This window comes from Acomys russatus, chromosome 13 (assembly GCF_903995435.1).
Source record: "Acomys russatus chromosome 13, mAcoRus1.1, whole genome shotgun sequence".
Lineage (NCBI taxonomy): Eukaryota > Metazoa > Chordata > Mammalia > Rodentia > Muridae > Acomys > Acomys russatus.
Window position 1 is genome coordinate 17,600,199 of NC_067149.1, and position 21,531 is coordinate 17,621,729.

Sequence of the window (21,531 nt, forward strand, 5' to 3'; positions counted from 1 at the left end):
GGCGGGGAGGAGGACTAGAGCGGTTGGCCACGCCCACACTATTCGAGGCCCCGCCCCGCTTCCAGGAAACCTGCCCACAGCATTCAAAAGGCTGCGCCCACACCGCCTGTATACCAAGGCTGTAACTTTTCTGAGTCTATCACGCTAAGGCTTGGAAGCAGTGTTGCTGGTGGCTCTGAGGACCAGTCGAGCCTTCTGTGTGACCTTGGTGTCGGTATGGCCACTTGATGCAACTGAGTCTGTTTTCTGACTTCTTCCTGACTTGGTATCAACCTCTCCCAAAGCTCTGAGGTTCAATCCTTCAAGCACCCAGGCTTCTGTGCACTTTTATCAAAGTGGGAGTCGAACTTGGCCCGGGTGGCAAAGGTACGGGGAGGGCTTTACAGGAGGGAAGGACGGACGTGGCGCGTGGAGCAATAGCGTGCGGGCTGAAGGGTTCAGGAACTACTTTTATTTAATGCCCAGCAAGGGGTGGGAGACTTCAGATCACAGCTCTGCCTTCTGTCTAGGAGTTGGAGCTCTATCCTGCTGTGAGGTCACCAGAGGGGTTTGTGAGAGCCGGGTGCTGGTGAACCAGTAGCTGCCACCTGGCCAAGTGGCAGAGACAGGCCGGATGCTTCCAGTGAGACAGCTGCTGTGGATTTATGCTGTATGCTCAGTCTGAATAGGAGGGTGGAGAAGAAATATGGAAGGAAGCTCAGAGGGTGGCGTCTGCAGGCCTTATAGCACAAGAGATACCACTAGGTGCTAAAGGATCTGCCTTAGGGAGATGGGTTGATAGTGGGGCCTCTGAGACAGGAGGCCACAGCCCTTTTCCTGCTGGAGGTCTCCTTCAAAGCTGGAAGCCGCTGTGCCACCCAGATCTATGCCAGTGACAGCTGCATTCTCCGTCGTGGAAGATACTGCGTCTAAATGCCAGGGGCTCAAAAATAAATAAATAAAAGATGCATTTTTGTCACCATAATTAGGATATGTTCTTCGAAAAGTTAACAGAGTCTACCCTAGGCCCCCCGTCCCCTACAAGCTCCAGTGATGGGACAAGTCCCCAGCTCTTCCTCCCTTTACAGAGTCTCATCGTTGGCCTGCCACTCTGTGTTCACCCATCTTTACTAGCAGGATGCCATGGATAAGACAATCCAGAGCCAAATTCTGCAAAGAGTCCCAAGTGGCCTGGGTCCTGACAGACCCTGTGACAGCGGAGGTAGGTGTCACCACAGGCCTGGAAGGACCCTGCAGGTGGGCTATCCCCTTCCTGTAATGGGGTGGGAAGAGGTATTGGTTTGTAATTTTACTGAGTGGAACAGGCCAATGGAGGGTCCCAACACCCCAACATACTTTATGTTCTCAAAACCGACACAACTCCCACCACCCTGCACTGTGCAAGCCAGGAACACCACCTGGCAGACCCTCATTCATGTGACTCACTGGACACCGCACTGTCCTGTGTGCAGAGGACACTGCAATGAAGGGGCCACGGCCTCAGCTTCCAGAGGGAAAGAGGCATTTGACGACCTCGGTTGGTTACTCGGCAAATGCCATAAAATCTCTCAGATACCTACACACCAAAATTCCAGAGTGTGAGATGCAGAGTAACATACTGTTTTTGTTTTTCTGAGACATTGTCTTGTTATGTAGCCCTGGTTGGCCTCAAACTTGAGGCAGTTTTCCTATCTCAGCCTCTAGAATGCTGGGGTTACAAGCATGTAATTCCATCAATTCCATCACACCCACCACACCCTGTTTGCCTAGTCACTAGGCCCTAGTGTGATTGATAGTGGGGACAGGACGGCAAGGGGGAGAGCAGGGAGAGGGGGTAGAGAGGCAACGAGAGTAGAGAGTAGTCTTAGCAGTTAGGAGCACATACTACCTTTGTAGAAGTCCTCAGTTCAATTCTTGTGGCTTTTCTGACCTATTGAGGTCCTAGGACCTGTTTTTGCCATTGCTTCTAAACAGGATACTGTATCCTCTTGGCAGGAAGTTGGGATTTCTCAGCCCACTGTGGCTGTGACAACTGCTGACTTTGTAGGTAGGTAGGCAGGCAGGCAGGCAGTCAAGCGAAGCCAGCTTCTTTGGCTAAGACCAAAAGTGACCAGTGGGCCTAACCAGGAAGTCTCAGGGAAGCTAAGTCTCACATCAGTCACAAGGAGGTTCAGCCTCATTCCAGGCCCATTGTGCTGTCCTGGGCTATCCTGGCATCCTATAATAAACACCTTGTCTGCCAGGAAAAGTCACCCCTCAGGGCGTTTCTGGGACACACTATGGGATGCATCCTGGGCCTCCCAGATGCCTGAGAAGGGACAGACATGTCAATACCGTCACTTGAGGAAGAGACCAGGAAGCTCTTTGTGAAGGGAAGATGTGAGAAGCCAGGTCTGAGTATGCACGCCGAGGCTGGGGCGGCCACAAGCTTGGATATACAAGGCCTAATGTATACAAGGTAGGCAGGTGGTGGCCTGAGATGAGGCCAGGCCTCGGAGCCTGGGGGTGGGGGAGGAGATGCGTTTCTCTAGAAGGTATCTGCCTAACCACGAGACCTGGTCTGACCACTCCCTAGCCCAATGGCTCTGGACACATTCCAGAGCCAAATTCTGCAAAGAGGTCCCAAGTGGCCTGGGTCCTGACAGACCCTGTGACAGCGGAGGTAGGTGTCACTACAGGCCTGGAAGGACCCTGCAGGTGGGCTATCCCCTTCCTGTAATGGGGTGGGAAGAGGTATTGGTTTTGTAATTTTACTGAGTGGAACAGGCCAATGGAGGGTCCCAACACCCCAACATACTTTATGTTCTCAAAACCGACACAGCTCTCCCCCCACCCTGCACTGTGCAAGCCAGGAACACCACCTGGCAGACCCTCATTCATGTGACTCACTGGACACCGCACTGTCCTGTGTGCAGAGGACACTGCAATGAAGGGGCCACGGCCTCATCTTCCAGAGGGAAAGAGGCATTTGACGACCTCGGTTGTTACTCGGCAAAGTGCCGTAAAATCTCTCATAACCTACACACCAAAATTCCAGAGTGTGAGATGCAGATAACATACTGTTTTTTGTTTTTCTGAGACATTGTCGTGGTATGTAGCCCTGTTGGCCTCAGACTTGAGGCAGTTTTCTGTCCTCAGCCTCTAGAATGCTGGGGTTACAAGCATGTAATTCCATCAATTCATCACACCCACCACACCCTGTTTGCCTAGTCACTAGGCCCGAGTGTGATTGATAGTGGGACAGGACGGCAAGGGGGAGAGCAGGGAGAGGGGGTAGAGAGGCAACGAGAGTAGAGAGTATTCCTTAGCAGTTAGGAGCACATACTACCTTTGTAGAAGTCCTCAGTTCAATTCTTGTGGCTTTTCTGACCTATTGAGGTCCTAGGACCTGTTGTTGTGCCATTGCTTCTAAACAGGATACTGTAAATCCTCTTGGCAGGAAGTTGGGATTTCTCAGCCCACTGTGGCTGTGACAACTGCTGACTTTGTAGGTAGGTAGGCAGGCAGGCAGGCAGTCAAGCGAAGCCAGCTTCTTTGGCTAAGACCAAAAGTGACCAGTGGGCCTAACCAGGAAGTCTCAGGGAAGCTAAGTCTCACATCAGTCACAAGGAGGTTCAGCCTCATTCCAGGCCCATTGTGCTGTCCTGGGCTATCCTGGCATCCTATAATAAACACCTTGTCTGCCAGGAAAAGTCACCCCTCAGGGGCGTTTCTCTGGGACACACTATGGGGTGCATCCTGGGCCTCCCAGATGCCTGAGAAGGACAGACATGTCAAGTACCGTCACTTGAGGAAGAGACCAGGAAGCTCTTTGTGAAGGGAAGAATGTGAGAAGCCAGGTCTGAGTAATGCACGCCGAGGCTGGGGCGGCCACAAGCTTGGATATACAAGGCCTAATTATACAAGGTAGGCAGGTGGTGGCCTGAGATGAGGCCAGGCCTCGGAGCCTGGGGGTGGGGGAGGAGATGCGTTTCTCTAGAAGGTATCTGCCTAACCACGAGACCTGGTCTGACCACTCCCTAGCCCAATGGCTCTGGACACATTCCAGAGCCAAATTCTGCAAAGAGTCCCAAGTGGCCTGGGTCCTGACAGACCCTGTGACAGCAGAGGTAGGTGTCACTACAGGCCTGGAAGGACCCTGCAGGTGGGCTATCCCCTTCCTGTAATGGGGTGGGAAGAGGTATTGGTTTGTAATTTTACTGAGTGGAACAGGCCAATGGAGGGTCCCAACACCCCAACATACTTTATGTTCTCAAAACCGACACAGCTCCCCCCACCCTGCACTGTGCAGGGTTTCCCTAGGGGGTTTCCCTAACCCCTTCAGGAAACGTCAGGTTCCTTCTGCAAAACGCGACTAATAGCACCCAGCGTACAGCGTGATTGGGACCGGGGCTGGAGTCCTGTAAATTCCAAGTCTCTTTGAAGTGGGCAAGCACACGGCGTCCGAAGAAGGGCCACCCTCCCTTCCCTCCTCCTTGGTTCAGGTGACCAGAGGTCATAATTATGGGACGCCAGTCCCCGAAGCTCCACCCTGGGAGACAGGTGGCGACCCGGTCAGAGGACCGGAGCTGATCCCAGAAAGACGCGAAGCAAAGGCGGAGCGAGCTCGATGCCGCTGTCGCAAAACGCTCTAGGAATGGGTGAGCTGTGCAGAAAATCTTTTCCTGGTAGAAGTTTCTGGCCCCCTGCGCCTTGCTGCAACTGCAGTCCCTTTAAGAGCTCCGCGGAATGCCCCGCCCCCTGAGGACTTTTATTGGCCTGCTCCACTCCTGTGGGTGGGAGCCGGTGACGATAGGTTGCTGGAGGCCGGGGGCGGGGCTGAGTGCCACAAACAGGGGTCAGGACTGTTTTCGCAGTTTTGCTTAGACGAAAAACACCAGCCGAAAGCGCCTGCGAGTCGCCACTGCCGCGGAGGGTCGGCGAAGTCCTCGGGTCCTGTGGGTCCTGCGCGCTGGCGGGGACTAGTAGAGCTACCTGCCACCGACCCGTGTAGAACCTCAGCCTCGTCTCTTGCGCGACGCTCCCCGGTTCTCGCCGCCTACCGGGAGTCGGAGTCCCGCGGCCTGCGCAGCTGGGCTCTCAGGTAAGCGCTGCCCAGTCCTGGTCTCCTGCTCCGCCAAGCTAGCAAGGAGGCCCTGCCGCGCTCCTTCCTCGGGCTCCGGCCTACCGTCCCCTCCTATCCCCATGCCATTTCAAGTGCAGCCGCAGAACAGCCTTTGAGAAGTTTCTGGGGGGACCCTAGCGGTCAGGACCGGACCCTGTATGGATCTGGACACTGTCAGCGCCGCCGGATGCAGCCCGAGCTCAGCGGCAGCCGGAAAGGACAGCCCAGGCTCTGCCTCTGCCTCCCTGGCCGTGCGGAAGGAAGGGGCAACACCTCTCAGCTCCGTAGGGAAGGGGGGGATGTGGGGTATGGGACACAGACCTCCCATCCTTGCCCAGCTCGGTGGCATTGTGCTGGGAAATTTGTGCCCGTCATCGATCTTACACTGTTCTAGGGGGTTGGGTTACGAGGCCTACAACAGACCGACAGACCGACAGAAAGCATGTAAATGCACCTACTGCCGATGGAGTCCTAGCGCTATAAACAGCTGGGTGGGAGGATCAGAAGTTAAGACCTGCCTTGGCTACAGGCTGAGTTGGAGGCTAGCCTCGGTCCTATGAGACCCTGTCTTAAATCTAGGTGGGCTAGAGATGCTAAAGTCCACCGGGAAGGGATGAGATCAAGCTGGGGGAAGGTACACGCAAAGCACAAAGGCCTCTCAAGTAGGTGAGCTATAAGTTAGTCGCTAGAGAAGGGTCAAGGGTTGTCAGGAAGCAGAGGGCAGGTCACCCGGACCATCCCTTCTTCTGGTGCCCAGGGTGGCCTTTTAGGACAATCTCTTCTCTCTCACCAAGGCTGACAGATTCAGAGAGGCAGTGAGCTTAGCCCACCTATCCTCTGGAGATTTCCCATGCTGCCCTGCAGCTAGATTTAGAGGCTCGGCAGCCTAGGAGGTTAGGGAGATAAGTAAGTGTTTGGGGCTGCTATTCTCCTACTGGGTAGAGATCCCACATAAGAGCACAGATGGCTTAGGTAATTCCATCGCAGAGGTGAGAAAGACAGCTCTCTCAACCTCTCCCAAGGGAGAGAAGGCCCTTGGGGTCGCTGTGTGTGTGTGTGTGTGTGTGTGTGTGTGTGTGTGTGTGTGTGTGTGTGTGATGTCTGGGGGCGTGTCAGAGTAGGTTCCACCTAAGGCCTAGTAGACTAGGCACAGGAGGTGGGAGGAAGGTGAGAGGCGTGAGCCGTGGGCAGGAGCCTGGCCTCTGGAGAATACTCTGAGGTCAGAGCTGCCCTTTCAGGTTCCTAGGTGGAAGAAACCTTGACTCAGTTCCCTGGTCACCAGAGGCCTGGGCTTCTCTGCTACTCCTTCAAGATGTCGCAGCAACCCCCCCTCTTTTTTTTTTTTCTCAGTCAGCCCTCTCTCCTTCCTCTTTTTTCTGGTGGGCCAGCTCCTTTCACTTCTCTATCACTGCATGTGACCAAGGCCAGGTCTGAGGAAGGAGAAGCCCTGGGCCCGAGCATAGGAGGCAGAGTCTGTGCGTCTGCTAGGCCATGCCTGCTCTTCCTTCGATGGGGACCCTGGTGGTGCTTGTCCAGTGTTCCTAGGAGGGACACACAGGGTGCTGAGCCTGTGCACTGATGTGGTTGGTATCAGTTACTTCAGGAGAGCAGTCATTATGGCAAATGCGGTGTGGCGGCCTGCCTCCTAGCCCCAGGTGCTGCTGGAGAAGGAATATTCTGGGTCCAGAGTTCGGCCTGGCAGCTGATGGGGCTCCGCCTGCTCAACAGTGTCCACTTGAGCTATTGCTAGGTGTAGGACTAGCCATGATGTCAGGCTCTGGAGGGTTCAGCTGCACCATAGGCAGCAGGTGGCCACATGTCTGAGCATTGTGACTCTCAGTGCTACAGTGGTTCCCAATCCTATAGTGGAGTGTCACAGGTGGCAGCTGACATCTCTGGTCCTCTTGCCCTGCATAGCCACTAGACCTTCTAAGGACACCTGGGTCCATAGGCAGACCCCTCCCTATTTCCCACCCTCCACCTGTAGGAAACTTGTCCATTGCCTGGCTTCTGTAGACATTTTCACAGCTCACCTTTGTTGGCTGTCGTAGCAACCTGTGATTGATTGTCCCTGTGACACACAGAAGGGAAGTGACTCATCAGAGGTCACACAGCAAGCAGGAGGCAGGGCCAGGAATGCCATCTTTGTCTGGCTTGCCAATTCCATAACCAACAGGAGATGGGAACCAGGCCTGGGGACACAAGCTTGTTGTCACTTTAGCTATTAGGAGGCTGAGGCAGGAGAATGATAGGTTCAAGGCTGGGCAACGTAGAGGGGCACTGTCTCAGAAGGAGGGTTAGGGATATAGTTCAATGGTCCAGTGCTCGGCTTGCAGAGGGCCAGTCTCCAGCAATGCAAAATAAAGAAGCAAACATGTTTGGGAAGTTGAGGGGTCAAACTCTGACACCCTGGTAGTGAGGAGGACTTGGGAGACAGGTGTCTTATGATCAGGAAAGATGGGGTGTCATCTGTGACTGAATCCAGGGGTTTACTGGGAGTTCAGAGTTTCTCTTTCCCTCCACCTGGTGACTCTGCCCTGTGTGAGCTCTCTCTCCAGAGCCCCAGCCCCAGAGTCACACTTGGCCTGCTGACCTAAGCAGGATAGGTTCTCACTGGCCAGGGTGCTGAGACTTTCTGGTTGGCCAGGCTCGGATATGCTCACATTTCCTGCCATTTGTACTCACGGAGCTAGCCACATCTAAACCCCTGAACAGAGCAGGGGCGCTGAGCTCATTGTGGAAGTGGGGCCCTCTTGCTGCCTGACCCCTGTCCCATCCTCTCTGACCTGTTGCACCTGTCTCACCTTCCCCTGGGTCTGTGCATTCTCTGTGGTAGCCTAAGGGACCCTACCTATATGAAATGGGACCCTCTCACCTTTTTGGGAAGGCCCCTTTCAGTACTCTGAGAATGCAGTCACACTGCATCTGACCCGGGCCCTACCAACCCCGCTGATCTTGACAGCTGCCCAGGCCTATTCTTCTTGGTTGTTGGCCAAGTCTGTTTCTACCTCAGGGCCTTTGTATTTGTTGTTCTCCCTGAGGAATGTTCCTTATCCAGAGTTTTCCAAGGCTGACTCCTCAGTCATGTGTCATCTTGACTGAACACTGACCTTCATATGGTTCCTTGGAATCCAGCCTTAAACTGTGAAGTGAGGCCATGATGGCTAAATAGAAGACTGTTCTGTCTTGCCTGTCAGACTGTGGACGCAGCCTTGGGCGTGTACGGAGGGGACATCTTTTCATGCTACTTTGTGAGTTCAACACATGCCTTTATCTGTCTGCTGGTCTGACATGACCGCTCTTGTTCCCATCATCACGTCCACATTCCAGCTAACAGGAAGGAGGAAGGGAAGGGGACGACCTGAAACTGGCGAGCCCCACTCTGCTGGTGTCCACGTGGCCACTCCCTCCTGCAAGGGAAGCTGGGGAAAGCAGACTGACACCCAGGCTTCTGCTGGTAAGAAGTGTGGACACTGGGGGCCCTCCCTGTCTGTGCTGTGTTTCTGTCATTGTGTCCCGCTCCACTGTCTTCTCAAGCGCCTGGATGTAGCAGAAGTTTGCCTTTTTAAGTTCAAAGGGTTTGTGTCAGCTCTCCTTCAGTCCCTGGGAGGAAGACCTCAGGAGGCTAGGCCTTGCCTGCTCTGTCCCTGCCATATCTGAGCGACCTGGGTGGGTATGTTAACTACATGGCTGGTCAGATCTGCTGGGCAAACAGAAGAGCGCAGCACGAGGGAAAGGCAGTTGCTCCGGTCCCCTTGGCCATTGTCAGGACTGGGAAGAAGCCAGCGTCGGTGGGACTGTCTACTAGGGACCAGGCACACGCTTCCCTCCTTGCTCTTCCCCATCAGCAAGCTGGAGGTCTAACAAATCAGAGCTGGAGGCTGGGGACAGGGTCTTGGCTGCCTCCCTAGAGGTTTACTGTCCCTTTCAACAGAGGTAGCACTAGAGGGCAGAGGCCCCAGCAAACTGAGAATGTTCCTGAGTCCTCCAAGCCCTGCCTCTTCCTGCTGCTGTTAGTGAACTCACCGGGCTCCTTTTGTACTACTGCTGACTCTGAATGGGGGATAGGTGTTGTGGGTGGGGGGTGAGGGGTTGGGGGGGTGCAGCAAGCCTCCTGGCCATTCCTGCCACAGACAAGTCATCAGGCCATGACCTTTTCCTGTGAAAAGCCTTCTGAAGCTTTCCTGCTAGTATACTCGATTGTGCGCCCACACATGGGTGGAGCGCCCGGGGCGTTGTGTGCCACCCCAGTCTGCAAAGTCAATCCCAGCCATGTTTCTATATTGGTCCCTTGTGCCACTGTTGAGTCTAGATCCACCCACATAGCATTTTGGAGGCCCATTCATTTTGCCAGGCTCATTCTTTTTACTGACATCTTGTGGTCAAGTGTAGGCACTGCATCACTTGTGCACATCCCCTACCTGGATGCTGTCTGTTTTGGATAGAGCGATTCCCTTCAGATCACTGACCCTAATACTGCCACCTGTGAATGAGTCCTGGGGCTCAGCTTGTCCCGCTGGAGGCCCTATTGCCATCCATCCCCATGCAATTCTCTCATCAAGATTCCTTGTGTAGGGTCTTGTGGCCACCATTAGTCCCCTCCCTTCCGAGGCATTCCAGGGACCCAGATCTTCAGTCCCCTGGTGCTCCAGGCTGAGTGCCAGACTTTCTGCCCAGATAGCCAGAAAGACACTGGTCTTTGGGCTCCTCTGTCCTCCAGCTTCTCCTGGCAGCCTGTCCTTCTCAGATGACCCTGTTGCCCTCTTTGTACCACCATTCTAGGCCCTGTACCTAGAGACCGCTGTGTGCTTCCAGGTCTCCCCTCCCCCTGCAGCTGCCTTTCCGGTGCAGCTGAGAGGGCTGCTCTGAGGACCTTAGCAGCTGGGTGGCCTCACCAATCAGATGGTGGGTGCGTTTTGCTAGGTGGGCCAGGAGCCACAGCACTCAGCCTTACAATACAGTCTTGCTGGGGCATGCTACCTCCACATGGCCTCACCAAGAGAATGCGGGTCTCAGTGCCATTCCAGAAGGGACACTGAAGCATCCAGAGGCCCAGCGGCAGGGGCAGGGCAGGGCAGGGGCTGTGCTCTGAGTTCCTTTGTTTCTGGAGACTGGAGGAACAATCTGGAAGGTGCCTGCATCCTTACTCTCTGGTGCTCGATGCTTAGTAACTGGAGGTGGCTTGGGTCACCGTCAGGGGACAGAGGCTTAAGGCAGCGCCTGAGAGGAGGGACCAGGCCCTGTATGGAGCTAAGAGCCCCTCAGTCTTCTCTCAGCATCCTACCTGCCAAGTCCCAAGTGTGGCCTGTACTCTGCACCACTGGTTTGGTTTTCCCTGGGAGCCTTAGGGCGAAGGAGGGGGTCCAGGGCCCTGTGCCCTAACCACGAGGGCTTCTCTTCAGGGCCACTGCCGGTGGAATGGCCAGTGTGCAGCAGGCCAATGGAAGCACAGCGTGGCCGCCGCCCGCAGCATCCAATATCAGTCAGCCCCACCAGTGCCTGCTGCTGCTGTACGAGGAAATCGGCTCCTCCAGGTAGGATTCCTGGCCCCACTGAGCAGGCTCTGTGAGTAGGGGCTGTGGGTAGGCTCTCAGGGTGTTATATGGGCTGGGGAATTGTGTACCCACCTCACCAGTGAGCCAGCCTCTGTGTTCCCTGCCAGGGTCCGGTACTGGGACCTCCTGCTGCTCATTCCCAATGTGCTCTTCTTCATCTTCCTGCTCTGGAAGCTTCCCTTAGCTCGAGCCAAGATCCGTGTCACCTCCAGCCCCATTTTTATCACCTTCTACATCTTGGTGAGTTTCCTCCAATTAGTGACAGAAAGCCCATCTCTGATTTAAGCACTATGGAAAATAAAGGAAAATGAATGAGTGGCTTCCATGATGAAAACGGCTCTGGTTATGGCTGGGTCCAGGGGCTCTTCCTCTTGCTCTTTGCTGCACTCGGTTCTCCCCATAGAGATGATGCCAAGGACAGCTGGGGACTCACCTGGCTTTTCGAGTGACATCAGGGAGTGGCTCTTTCCTGGCTGCTAAGAGAGACCTAGCCTGGCCTTGAATCGATCCAACTAGGATCCCACATTCATGCCTGAGCCAGCTAGCAAGGAAAGGGAAGGCTGAGGCAGGCCAGTGGACCATGCTGACTGAGGGAGGCAGGTGGCTCCTATGGGAAATGGGGAACTGGTTAGTAGCGGGGTGGGATGGATACTGGGGGGGGGGATGTCCATAGCAGCCCCTTGCAGTCGTCCATTCTTCCACTCATGTAATGTCCTTGCAGCAGGCTTACCTGACGGGAGGGCCTTGTAGTCTCAGCCTTTGGTGGGCTCTATGCATGCTGCTTTGGGGATACGGAGCAAGGCTGTACATGGGGCAGAGGCTCTAGGGGTGACCCCCATTCCAGGATGTGGGACTCCTTTTTCCATATGGAGAGGACCCTAATTGACTGGAGTACCCCACGTTGAGACTCTCAGATGTCACTCCAAGAGCTGAGTGGCTCCCTGGTCTCTTGTGTTGTCAGACTCTGAGCTTCCCACTAATGATGGATGGCGGGCACATAGGGAGACATGACCTGGGGAGCACTGGGTGCTGTGGGTGCAGCCTCAAGGCACTAGTATGCTAGTGAGGCTAGCGTCCTCTAATGTGGTTGGGCACGGACGTTTGCCTTAGGTCGTAACGCACAGAAGCAGCAGCGCTAGGAAGGCCCCAGCTGTCTGGTTCTTCATGCCTGAACCCTGTGTTGGAATGTGCGGTTTTGTGTTCCACTCTAACCCACCCTGTCCCCTTCTTGTCTAGTTAAAGCCTCCCATTCCTGAGTGGATCCCGCAGAAGCGAGGCCTTGTTGGTCACTCTGTCCTTCTCTTGCCCTGCAGGTGTTTGTGGTAGCCCTGGTAGGCATTGCCAGGGCTGTGGTTTCTATGACGGTCAGCGCCTCCGATGCCGCAAGAGTTGCTGACAAGGTGCAGGGGGGAGGCCAGGCTGGTGGAGGTTACGATGCTCCCTCTGTACCCTGACCCTGTTGGAGAGACTCAGGGATGTCTGGCTTGGTGGAACCCACCCTTAGTTGACCCTGTGCCTCTCTGTGCTCAGATTCTGTGGGAGATCACCCGCTTTTTCCTGCTGGCCATTGAGCTGAGTGTGGTCATCCTGGGCCTTGCCTTTGGTATGTGTGCTGCAGGGCCTTCCTCAAACCTGGGCCTGCTCTCCCTACCATTTCTGCAGTTACCCAGAGAGTTACCAGAGGAGGGACTGACTCACCTCTGTACCTTACAGGCCACCTAGAGAGCAAGTCCAGCATCAAGCGAGTGTTGGCTATCACCACAGTACTGTCTCTGGCCTACTCAGTCACCCAGGTATGTGGTGGTAGTGGTGGGGTCAAGGGTCATGTTTCTAAACTATGAGTGTTCCCAGGGAGTCACGCACTAGGCAGGGCCAACTTCCCCTGGATAGCCTTGGGAAGGCTTGGAAATGTGTGAGAGCTAGTGCCTGGACAGGCACCCCGAGAGTATATGCTATGGGTCTTTTCTTAGGCTGGATAGAGCTGTTTATGAAGGCCTTGTCCACGCGGGACTCAGCCAGGTTCTGAACTGCCCCTGAAGTTAGGTGGGTGGCTGGAACATAGGCAGGGCTAGGGTCTGGCATACTGGGGAGCCCTGGGCTCTGCAAGGGAAAGCCACGAGAGGACTGACCCACCTTCCTCACCCCCAGGGGACTCTGGAGATCCTGTACCCCGACTCCCATCTCTCGGCTGAGGATTTCAACATCTATGGCCACGGTGGCCGCCAGTTCTGGCTAGTCAGCTCTTGCTTCTTCTTCCTGGTGAGGTCTAGCGTGCTCCCTGGGGGCAGGTGAAGTAGGCTGGCCCGGCCCGGCCTCCCTGTCACCCCTGTCTCTGCAGGTCTACTCATTGGTGGTAATTCTCCCCAAGACCCCACTAAAGGAGCGCATATCCCTGCCCTGTGAGTACCTGCTGGGGCGGGGGGCGTGAGGGCATTGGCATGCTCCCAACCTGCAGCTGGGGAGCGCTGGGCAGGGGCAAAACCCCAGGCTTTATACCTGGGCCCAAAGGGTAGGGTAGTTGAGAAGCTCATGACCCTTACTCTCCAGCACGGAGGAGTTTCTACGTGTATGCAGGCATCCTGGCCACACTCAACTTGGTGCAGGGGTTGGGGAGTGCTCTGCTGTGTGCTGACATCACTGAGGGGCTCTGGTAAGGAGGTACCCGCCATGGCAGGAGGGGTCCCCATTCCTTTGGGCATGACATGGGGTCAGGGCAGGACCACCGGCCCTGGCCACGCTGACTGGCTCCCTACCACAGCTGTGTGGACGCCACGACCTTCCTCTACTTCAGCTTCTTTGCACCGCTCATCTATGTGGCCTTCCTCCGTGGTTTCTTTGGGTGAGTGATGAACACACTTCTGCTCTCTAGTGTGGCTGCACCTGAAACTACTGTGTGTGCATGGCCATAGAGGTGTGCGTACAGAGTGTGCCGAGCGGCACCTGTGTGCTCTCTCTGGGTACGTGTAGCAAGCACAGACAGGTGCGTTTCTCCGGAGACAGGGGCTGCAGTTCAGCAACGCTCTTCCATTGCCTAGTTTGTCAGCAAGCAGATACTGTGAGCTAGACCCTGCTGTACAGACAGACACCAGGGGAGCAGAGCAGGCATGAGTGCACTCAGCCTGAGAGAGCACAGGGGCATGTGGGGAGCCTCAGAGGCCAGGATGCTAAGACAGGGACTGGCTCCCATCCGGGCCTGATCAGAAGTGGGTGGTCCTATGCTGTAGGCTTGGGGGTCACACTTGCCCAGGATTGGGGAAGGCTATAATTTAGTTGGTTGTCTGCCACGAGGGGCTGACACACTCGTGGGTGGGGAGGTATAGAGACTCCTGCCCCAGCTCTCAGGTGTGGATGGGACCAGCTTCAAAGCAAATCTTGGTGGGCTCAAGGGTTCCTGAGGGGCTCTGGTAAGAAGGTGCCCACCATGGGGGTGGGGTGGATCTGGAGTGGAGTAGAGTGGCCACCACCATGGCAGGAAGGGTCCCCATTCCTTTGGGCATGACATGGGGTCAGGGCAGGACCACAAGCCCTGGCCATGCTGATTTGCTCCCTACCACAGCTGTGTGGTTCCTTCACCGACCTCAGGTGAGCTAGGCTTCTGTCTGGCGCCTATTCCCCCTGGCTGCAATGGCTCCTCTGTACTCTCTCACCAGCTCAGAGCCCAAGATCCTTTTCTCCTACAAATGCCAAGTGGATGAGGCTGAAGAGCCAGACATGCACCTGCCACAACCTTACGCGGTGGCCCGGCGTGAGGGCATAGAGTCTGCAGGCCCTGCGGGGGCCTCAGCAGCCAGCTATTCCAGCACACAGTTTGACTCTGCTGGAGTGGCCTACTTAGATGACATTGCCTCCATGCCCTGCCACACGGGCAGCATCAACAGCACAGACAGCGAGCGCTGGAAAGCCATCAATGCCTGAGTGGGCACCTAGGCATAGGGAGGCCTGTGAGGACAGGTGGGCTCCCAGGTGGAGCAGAGTGCAGTTGAGGACCTCATGCGGATAGCCCCTGGACAGGTGTACCTGTGCCCCAGGCTACCGGCCTCCTCCTCTTCTCCATGCCCAATTCTCCTTTGCCCCCTGTGCTCCAGCTTGGGACCCTCGCCTTCCCAGTACTACACTCCTGCTGGGGTCCTGCCTGCCTATCCACTTGTCCCTCCCTCACGGCTCTCAGCCTCTTTAGCCCCAGGGCTACAGTGTGTATATTTTCTTGATCTATTTTTTAATAAAAGCAAAAAGAATAGTAGGTGTGTTGTTGGTGACTTTCAGCAGCAGAGCCATATAAGTGGCAGGGAGACCCCCACCAAGGGATGTCCCCCAGAACCGGATGCCAGGGCAGGGTGAGGGGCAGGTCACTGCCATGTGTTGGAAAGAAGGGAGTTCTGGGGAGCTACTGTCTCCCTGCCATGTTCAGTGCATATGGTAGAGCCTGTGGCCCCTCCCACCCTCAGCCCCTTAACCTCCCATCTAGGGCCACCCCTCTCCAGTTATGTCAGATGTAAAATAGGGGCAAAGAGACCCATCTGTCCCCGTGTGCTACCAATCACCTGCCGTGGAAACCATTCTAAGCTTCTGGAACAGTGCAGGACACTGGAGAGACACTGGTTGAGAGCACAACGGTAACTGACAGAACAGGTGGAAGAAAGTGCTAAGAGTGGGCTGGACGGTGGCTCAGCGGAGAAGAGCACTGGCTGCTCCTGCAGGGACCTGAGTTTGATTCTCAGCACCTTTATGGTGACTCAGAGCCATCTATGACCCAATTCCAGGGGATCTGCCCTCTTCTGACATCTTCAGGCGCATATGCGCGGTACAAATACAAACACCCATGCACATAAAAATAAAGGGCTGGAACTGTATGTAGGGTGTTCTACAAGGCATGGCCTGGAAAAGGAGCTCTCAGTGTGGTTGGTGACCTCCAAGCAGGGGGTCTGTCAAGGTGATAGACAAGCCAAGTGGTCAGAGCCAAGAGGTGATGACAGCTCCCCCAGGTGTCTTACCTGGCCTAGTGGCTGGCTCTCAGGCCAGGAGGATGGCAAGAGCATAGCCACAAACATCTTGTTGTAACATGGTAAGACCTTCATGGAAGACCCCTTGGGACCCAGGCCCAGAAGGACATTGACAGGCCTGAACATTGCAGTTGACCTGGTATGGTCAGTGAAGCTTCAGTCCTTGTGGTAAAGGGACAGACCACAAAGCTGCTAGGATCTCTGGAAGCTTCTCCCAAGTGGCACACACAGGCGCCTGGTCTGCGGTTACAGATAGCTTGCACTCACTGAAGTGACAGCAGCTGTGGGAACCACCAAGAAGGATTAGGTAGGCAAGTCCAAAGCTGGGCTCATGCCTTTGCTGTGCATTCATACATGTGTGTGCGTGCGTGCGTGCGTGCGTGCGTGCGTGCGTGCGTGCGTGCGTGTGTGTGTGTGTGTGTGTGTGTAGTGAGTGGGGAGGAGTAGGTTGTGACATCACAGTAGTAAACTTTGTTTGCCAGAGCTGTCACTGAGCAAGCTGTTAGAGTGCGGGGATGGGAGCCACCACAGAGCTTGAGGCAGATGCCAACTTTAAAAAAAAAAAAAAAAAAAGATTTATTTTTATTTATGTGAATGTGTGTATGTCTGCGTGGGTGCATGCGATGTGTGTGAGTTGGGGGGTGGAGTGTCCATAGAGACCAGAAGAAGACATTGGATCATTTGGAGCTGGAGTTGCAGAGTGTTACGGGCCAGCCAAACTACTACTGCACAGAGCTCAGGTGTGGTGGCTAGCTTTATGTCAACTGGACATAAGCTGAAGTCATCTGAGGGGAGGGAACCTCAAATGAGAAAATGCCTCCATACGACCAGGCTGTAGGCAGGCCTGTAGGGCAGTGGTTCTCAACTTTCCTAATGCTGCGACCCTTTCATCCAGTTCTTCATACTGTGGTGATCCCCAACCATAAAGTTATTTCCATTACTGCTTCATAACTGTAGTTTTGCCGTTACGAATTATAATGCAAATATCTGTATTTTCTCATGGTCTCAGGGGACCCCTGTGAAAGGGCCATTTGACACCCCCCCCCCCAAAGGGGTCACGACCCATAGGTTGAGAGCCACTGATGGAGGACATTTTTCTTAATTAGTGATTGCTGTGAGAGGAGACGATCCTGGGCTGGTGCTCCTGGGTTCTATTAAAAACAAGGCTGAGCAAGCCACGAAGAACAAGCCAGTGAGCGCTCCGTAGCGGCCTCTAGGTCAGCTCCTGCCTCCAGGTTCTTGACTTGTTTCCGGTCCTGCCCTGACTGCCTTGGATAATAAACTGATATGGGAAGCATAAGAAAAACAAACCTGAGCCGGGCGTGGTGGCGCACGCCTTTAATCCCAGCACTCGGGAGGCAGAGGCAGGCGGATCGCTGTGAGTTCGAGCCCAGCCTGGTCTACAAAGTGAGTCCAGGACGGCCAAGGCTACACAGAGAAACCCTGTCTCGAAAAAAAAAAAAAAAAAAAGAAAAGAAAAGAAAGAAAAACAAACCGTTTCCTTCCCAAGCTGCTTTTGGTCGTGGTGTTTATCACAGCAGTAGAGAGTCTGACTAAGACATCAGCCCTCTCTGTAAGAGTGGTCTGCTCTAAACCACTGAGCTGGCTCTACAGCTCTTTGTTTTTGTTTTTGTTTTGTTTTGTTTTTTAAATAAATACAGACACTATATGCACACGGAAAAGCAAAACAAAGCAAGATGCAAACTCGCAGGCTGAGATGTGTGGCGGACCTTCCCACTCGGACTTTATCTCTACACACAGGGCAGGAGCCTAGGGACCTGGAGCTAGCCTGCCTAAGGTGCTCACCGGGAGGCTGCCATTATGTCACCTTTGTACCTTTCTGGAGCTGTTCGTTCCCCATCACAGTGGGTCTTGGTGGTCTTTCCAGACAGGTGGGAGAAGGGCTTCTCTGCAGGGGCCCGCATGTATGGATGCTCACTCATGACCAGCAAGCAACTTGGTTAGATTTAATGTTGTCGAAGTGAACAATTCAACTCCAAATCCTTATAAATTGGCCTGTGGGGACTTTACCCAAGAACAGTTTCTGGAATTCACAGTTAAATTAGTTTTAATCAGTCTTCTACAGAAACTAAGAGTTACCCTCCCAGATACGGTCTTTTTAAAATTATTTTTATTTTTATTTTTCTATACTGTAGAAGGCCTGGTTTCTTTTGTTGGGGGAGGGGCACCTGGATGCGTAACTGCTCCTAATTAAAGCCTATCGAAGCCCATGCTTTCTAGCCTCCCTTGAGTGATGTGAGACCCAGCAGCCAAGTTCTGGTCAATAGGATGGAGAGGGCAAGCAACATTCTGCCCAAAAAGAGAGGTACTGGGCTCTTTCAAGCTCACAGAGAAATTCTTGTAATGGCTGAAGTAACAGTAGCCATCTTGAACCAAGGGTTAACTTGGCATCCAGAAGCCTCTCATGCAACAAGATAGAGGGGCTGATATCCCTGACACTGCGATGTGTCTGCCATGGTCTTTCCAGTGGCTTTCGGAATGAGCAAGATAAATGGCTATCTTGTTTAACCACATTGGACTCTCCCCTCACACTTAAACCTAATCTTAGTCAACACACCAAGCTGCCAGTCACATGCTGGGCATGCCCCGTCTTTCTGAAGAGCCTGCCTTGGGCAGAGACTGTCAGCCAAGCAGCCAGCATGGCTGCGGCTTATGCCAGCACCTACTGCTTTGAACTCTCCACGGATGAAATCTCCAGGCCAACTGAAGCTGCTCGCTGCCAAAGCACTCAGGCTCCTGAAGGCTTTGGCCACTGTTTGAAGCCCTGTGTGAGAGAGCTTTTTTACCATCACAAGCCCAAGGGGACTCTAGCAGTCATTTTCACCCAAAAAGCAGCAGAAGGCCTGTGATTGGTGCAAAGATGGTTTCTCATTTGCATGAGGGACTGTTATGATTGGGGACAAAGTGGTCCCTCATTTGCATGTTGTGAATGAAGTTCTTTATGTACAGGAAGGGCTGGGCTGTGGATGGTGCAGATGTCCTACACACACACACACACACACACACACACACACACACACACACCTACCTTTGAAAGCTGCAGGGTTCAGTCGGCTGACTGTCCTATGCTGCCCCCTGGTGTCATTACAAGAACTTCAGCATTAACTCTGACGATAGCAGAGGAGAAAAGGGATTGGCTGCAGAACGGGTGACATGCTGGTGGCAGAGAGTGGACAGCTGACACGGTGCCGGTGGCAGAGAGTGGACAGCTGACACTGAAGGATAAGAGAAAACTGTGAGAAACCACAAGTCCAGGGCACTGCAAGAGTCTCCAGGCTTTGCAATTCTTTTTTTTTTTTTTTTTGAGACAGGGTTTCTCTGTGTGACAACCCTTGACTGTCCTGGAACTCTCTTTGTAGACCAGGGTGGCCTTGAACTCACAGAGATCCACCTGCCTCTGCCTTCCGAGTGCTGGGATTAAAGATGTGTCCCATCACCACGCCTGGCTCAGCCAGTGCTCTTAACCACCGAATCATTTCTTCAGTCATTTATTTATTGACAGGGTCTCATGGAGCCCAGGCTGGTCTGGAATTTGTTATATAGTGGAAGATGCCCTTGAACTTCTGATCTTCCTACCGCTACTTCTCCAAGTGCTGGCATTATAGACACGTAGCCGCCACAGCCAGTTTGTTCAATGCTGGGGATGCAAACCAGGGCTCCATGCACACCAGACAAGCACTGTACCAACTGAACTGCATCCCCACACCCAGTATGCGCACATAAGCCGACGGCAGGTGATTGGTTCTCAGTCCCCATCTGCTACTTCCTCCAGTGTTCTCAGTGTCTGAGGCTAATCATTCTGAGGGGTGGGGTGGGGTGGGGTGGGGTGGCTGCGGAGGGTAGCTTCTCTGTTCAGGCACTCTCCATGGACCCTTTCTAAGCAGCCTTCTAGGAGTCCCAGGTGATGAGGGGAGCTGCTGTGTAATTGGCCCCAGGTTAGGGCCTGGGCTGGCTGATAGAGCATGCCTGCTGTTTGGTTTCTCATATCACTTGGCACGGAGGCCTCAGCTGCATACTGCAGCCTGCAGTCAGATCTCCTTGGAGCCTCTCAACACAGAATCAGTTCTGTGGGATCTGACGGCATTTTGGAGATGGCAGCTTGAATAGAGCTGGGAGGAATGAAGCCCACCCACAAGGAGATGGATGGGTCTCCAACTACAGGGATGTGAGCCTCCCACTCCATAGATCCCACAGACTCCAGGCCAGTCCCGCAGCCCCTGTACATGTGTAAGCTTTAAATGCCACCGTGTAGCACTAGGGTGACACCTCACAGGTTGCTCAGACACTGCAGGCAGCTTCTGCCAAGCGCCATGTGTACAAGGATGCTTGGTGACCCAGAGGACAACCAACTCCCCCCCCCTGCCCACCCAGGCCTCAGTGACCTGGCCCTCAGCCTGTCCAGCCAAGGACCATCTCAGAAGGATGTCATGAGTATAAAGAGAGACGTTTCTGGGGTCTGGAGAGATGGCTCAGTGGTTAAGAGCACTGTCTGTTCTTTCAGAGGTCCTGAGTTCAATTTCCGGCAACCACATGGTGACATATAAGCATCTGTAATGTGGTCTAATGCCCTCTTCTGGTGTGCAGGTGTACATGCAAATACAGCGTCATATACAATAAATAAATCAAATCTTAAAGAAAGAAAGAAAGAAAGTTAGTTAGTTTCTGGTGTTTGGCAGACTTGAGGCTACGGAGCCGAATGCTCAGGAACAGGCCCATGGATCCCAGAGGTGACAAGTTCCAAGAACTTAAAGACAGCATCAGCATCAGCAGGCACAGGGTTGTAGCTCCCAGCGCTGAGGCTGGAGGTTCACTGCTCTGCTATGAAAGTCCAGCATTCACCCTCGTCTCTAAGCAGCATCTCACGGTGACAACCAATGATACCTGCTGGAGCTACAGCTCCTGGGTGAGCCTCAGGGATTGGGACCCTCGTGGGGGGGGGGGCATAGCTGCTACTGTGACAGCTCTCAGGCCCAGGGCATCCTAGAGCCTTTGGCTCTTGAGGCAGGGCAGTGCCTGGTGTCTATACTTCCACCAGCACTTGCTCCCGTGTTCTCATTGTGAGGACAATTATGGCTAATAGAAAATGCATAGCTAGAGGAGGCTGTGGCAAGGGCTCCCTGCACCAATCAGGGTATAGTCCTGCGTGCTGGCCACTGGAGGAAGTGCTCCCTCTGGTCTGAGTGGAAGTGGCCATAGGTTCTTCTCAGGCCACCTGAGCCAGTGGTGCCCAGAGAGCCTGGTTCAAACTGTCTGAAGGGCTAACTTCGTGCTTATTCGTCAGTGGCTGCAGTCACGGAATGGCTCCTTCAGACCTCTGCATACAACTCAAAGCCCCAGACAGCCCAAGAAGTGAGTGCAGCTGACTGACATTTCCTGTGCTCAAGACAGAAGCCAAAGAGGGCTGGGCAGGCCTGTCCGATGTTGTTAGCCATTCCCAGAAAACACTCAATACACAGAGCCAGCAAAGGTTTGGAGAAGGCACAACCCAGCCAATCATCCCAGTAGCCATCAATAGCGTTTATTCCTTACTCCTAAATCTTCACCCTAGCTCCTCTGCACCGCACAGCTGGCTTCTATTATGGAAAACTGGCCATAAAGCCTTGCCCTGACTTCCCCGAGGAATTCTGCGTGTGGGAGGTAGTGGTAACTTTGTGCATGGTCGGCAAACTCTCTACCAACGGAGCTACATTCCCAGCTCCGAGAAAGCCTTTATAGTGTCTGCTTATTACTTTCACCGCTCACTGCTGATGTTCAGTTAGCAAGGTGAAGTCACTGCATGCTTGGGGAGACGTATGCAATTGATTCTGGGAAGCTGACAGTGCCACCAACTTAACTAGCTGCACGCCTCCCTAGGGAATGGGCCGGTGCATCC

The 21,531-nt window shown here is 54.0% G+C and overlaps 1 protein-coding gene across 1 annotated transcript; it reads left to right on the top strand.

Annotated features, from left to right (window-relative positions):
- Positions 1-4,791: 4,791 nt before the first annotated feature.
- Tpra1 (transmembrane protein adipocyte associated 1) lies at positions 4,792-14,899 on the top strand. The gene is made up of 12 exons (XM_051154893.1): positions 4,792-5,062; positions 8,414-8,540; positions 10,486-10,617; positions 10,746-10,878; positions 11,952-12,038; positions 12,169-12,241; positions 12,352-12,431; positions 12,787-12,897; positions 12,977-13,037; positions 13,186-13,288; positions 13,397-13,477; positions 14,289-14,899. The coding sequence occupies exons 3-12, from the start codon at positions 10,502-10,504 to the stop codon at positions 14,551-14,553; spliced, it is 1,110 nt and encodes a 369-aa protein (XP_051010850.1). The 5' UTR covers positions 4,792-5,062; positions 8,414-8,540; positions 10,486-10,501; the 3' UTR covers positions 14,554-14,899.
- Positions 14,900-21,531: the final 6,632 nt, after the last annotated feature.

Excerpts from the sequence above, each read along its gene's own strand:
- Tpra1 (XM_051154893.1), top strand. The coding sequence starts at position 10,502 with ATGGCCAGTGTGCAGCAGGCCAATGGAAGCACAGCGTGGCCGCCGCCC. Across the intron at positions 12,039-12,168 it reads CCGCAAGAGTTGCTGACAAG|ATTCTGTGGGAGATCACCCG; the intron begins GTGCAGGGGGGA and ends CTCTGTGCTCAG. Across the intron at positions 13,038-13,185 it reads GGAGCGCATATCCCTGCCCT|CACGGAGGAGTTTCTACGTG; the intron begins GTGAGTACCTGC and ends CTTACTCTCCAG.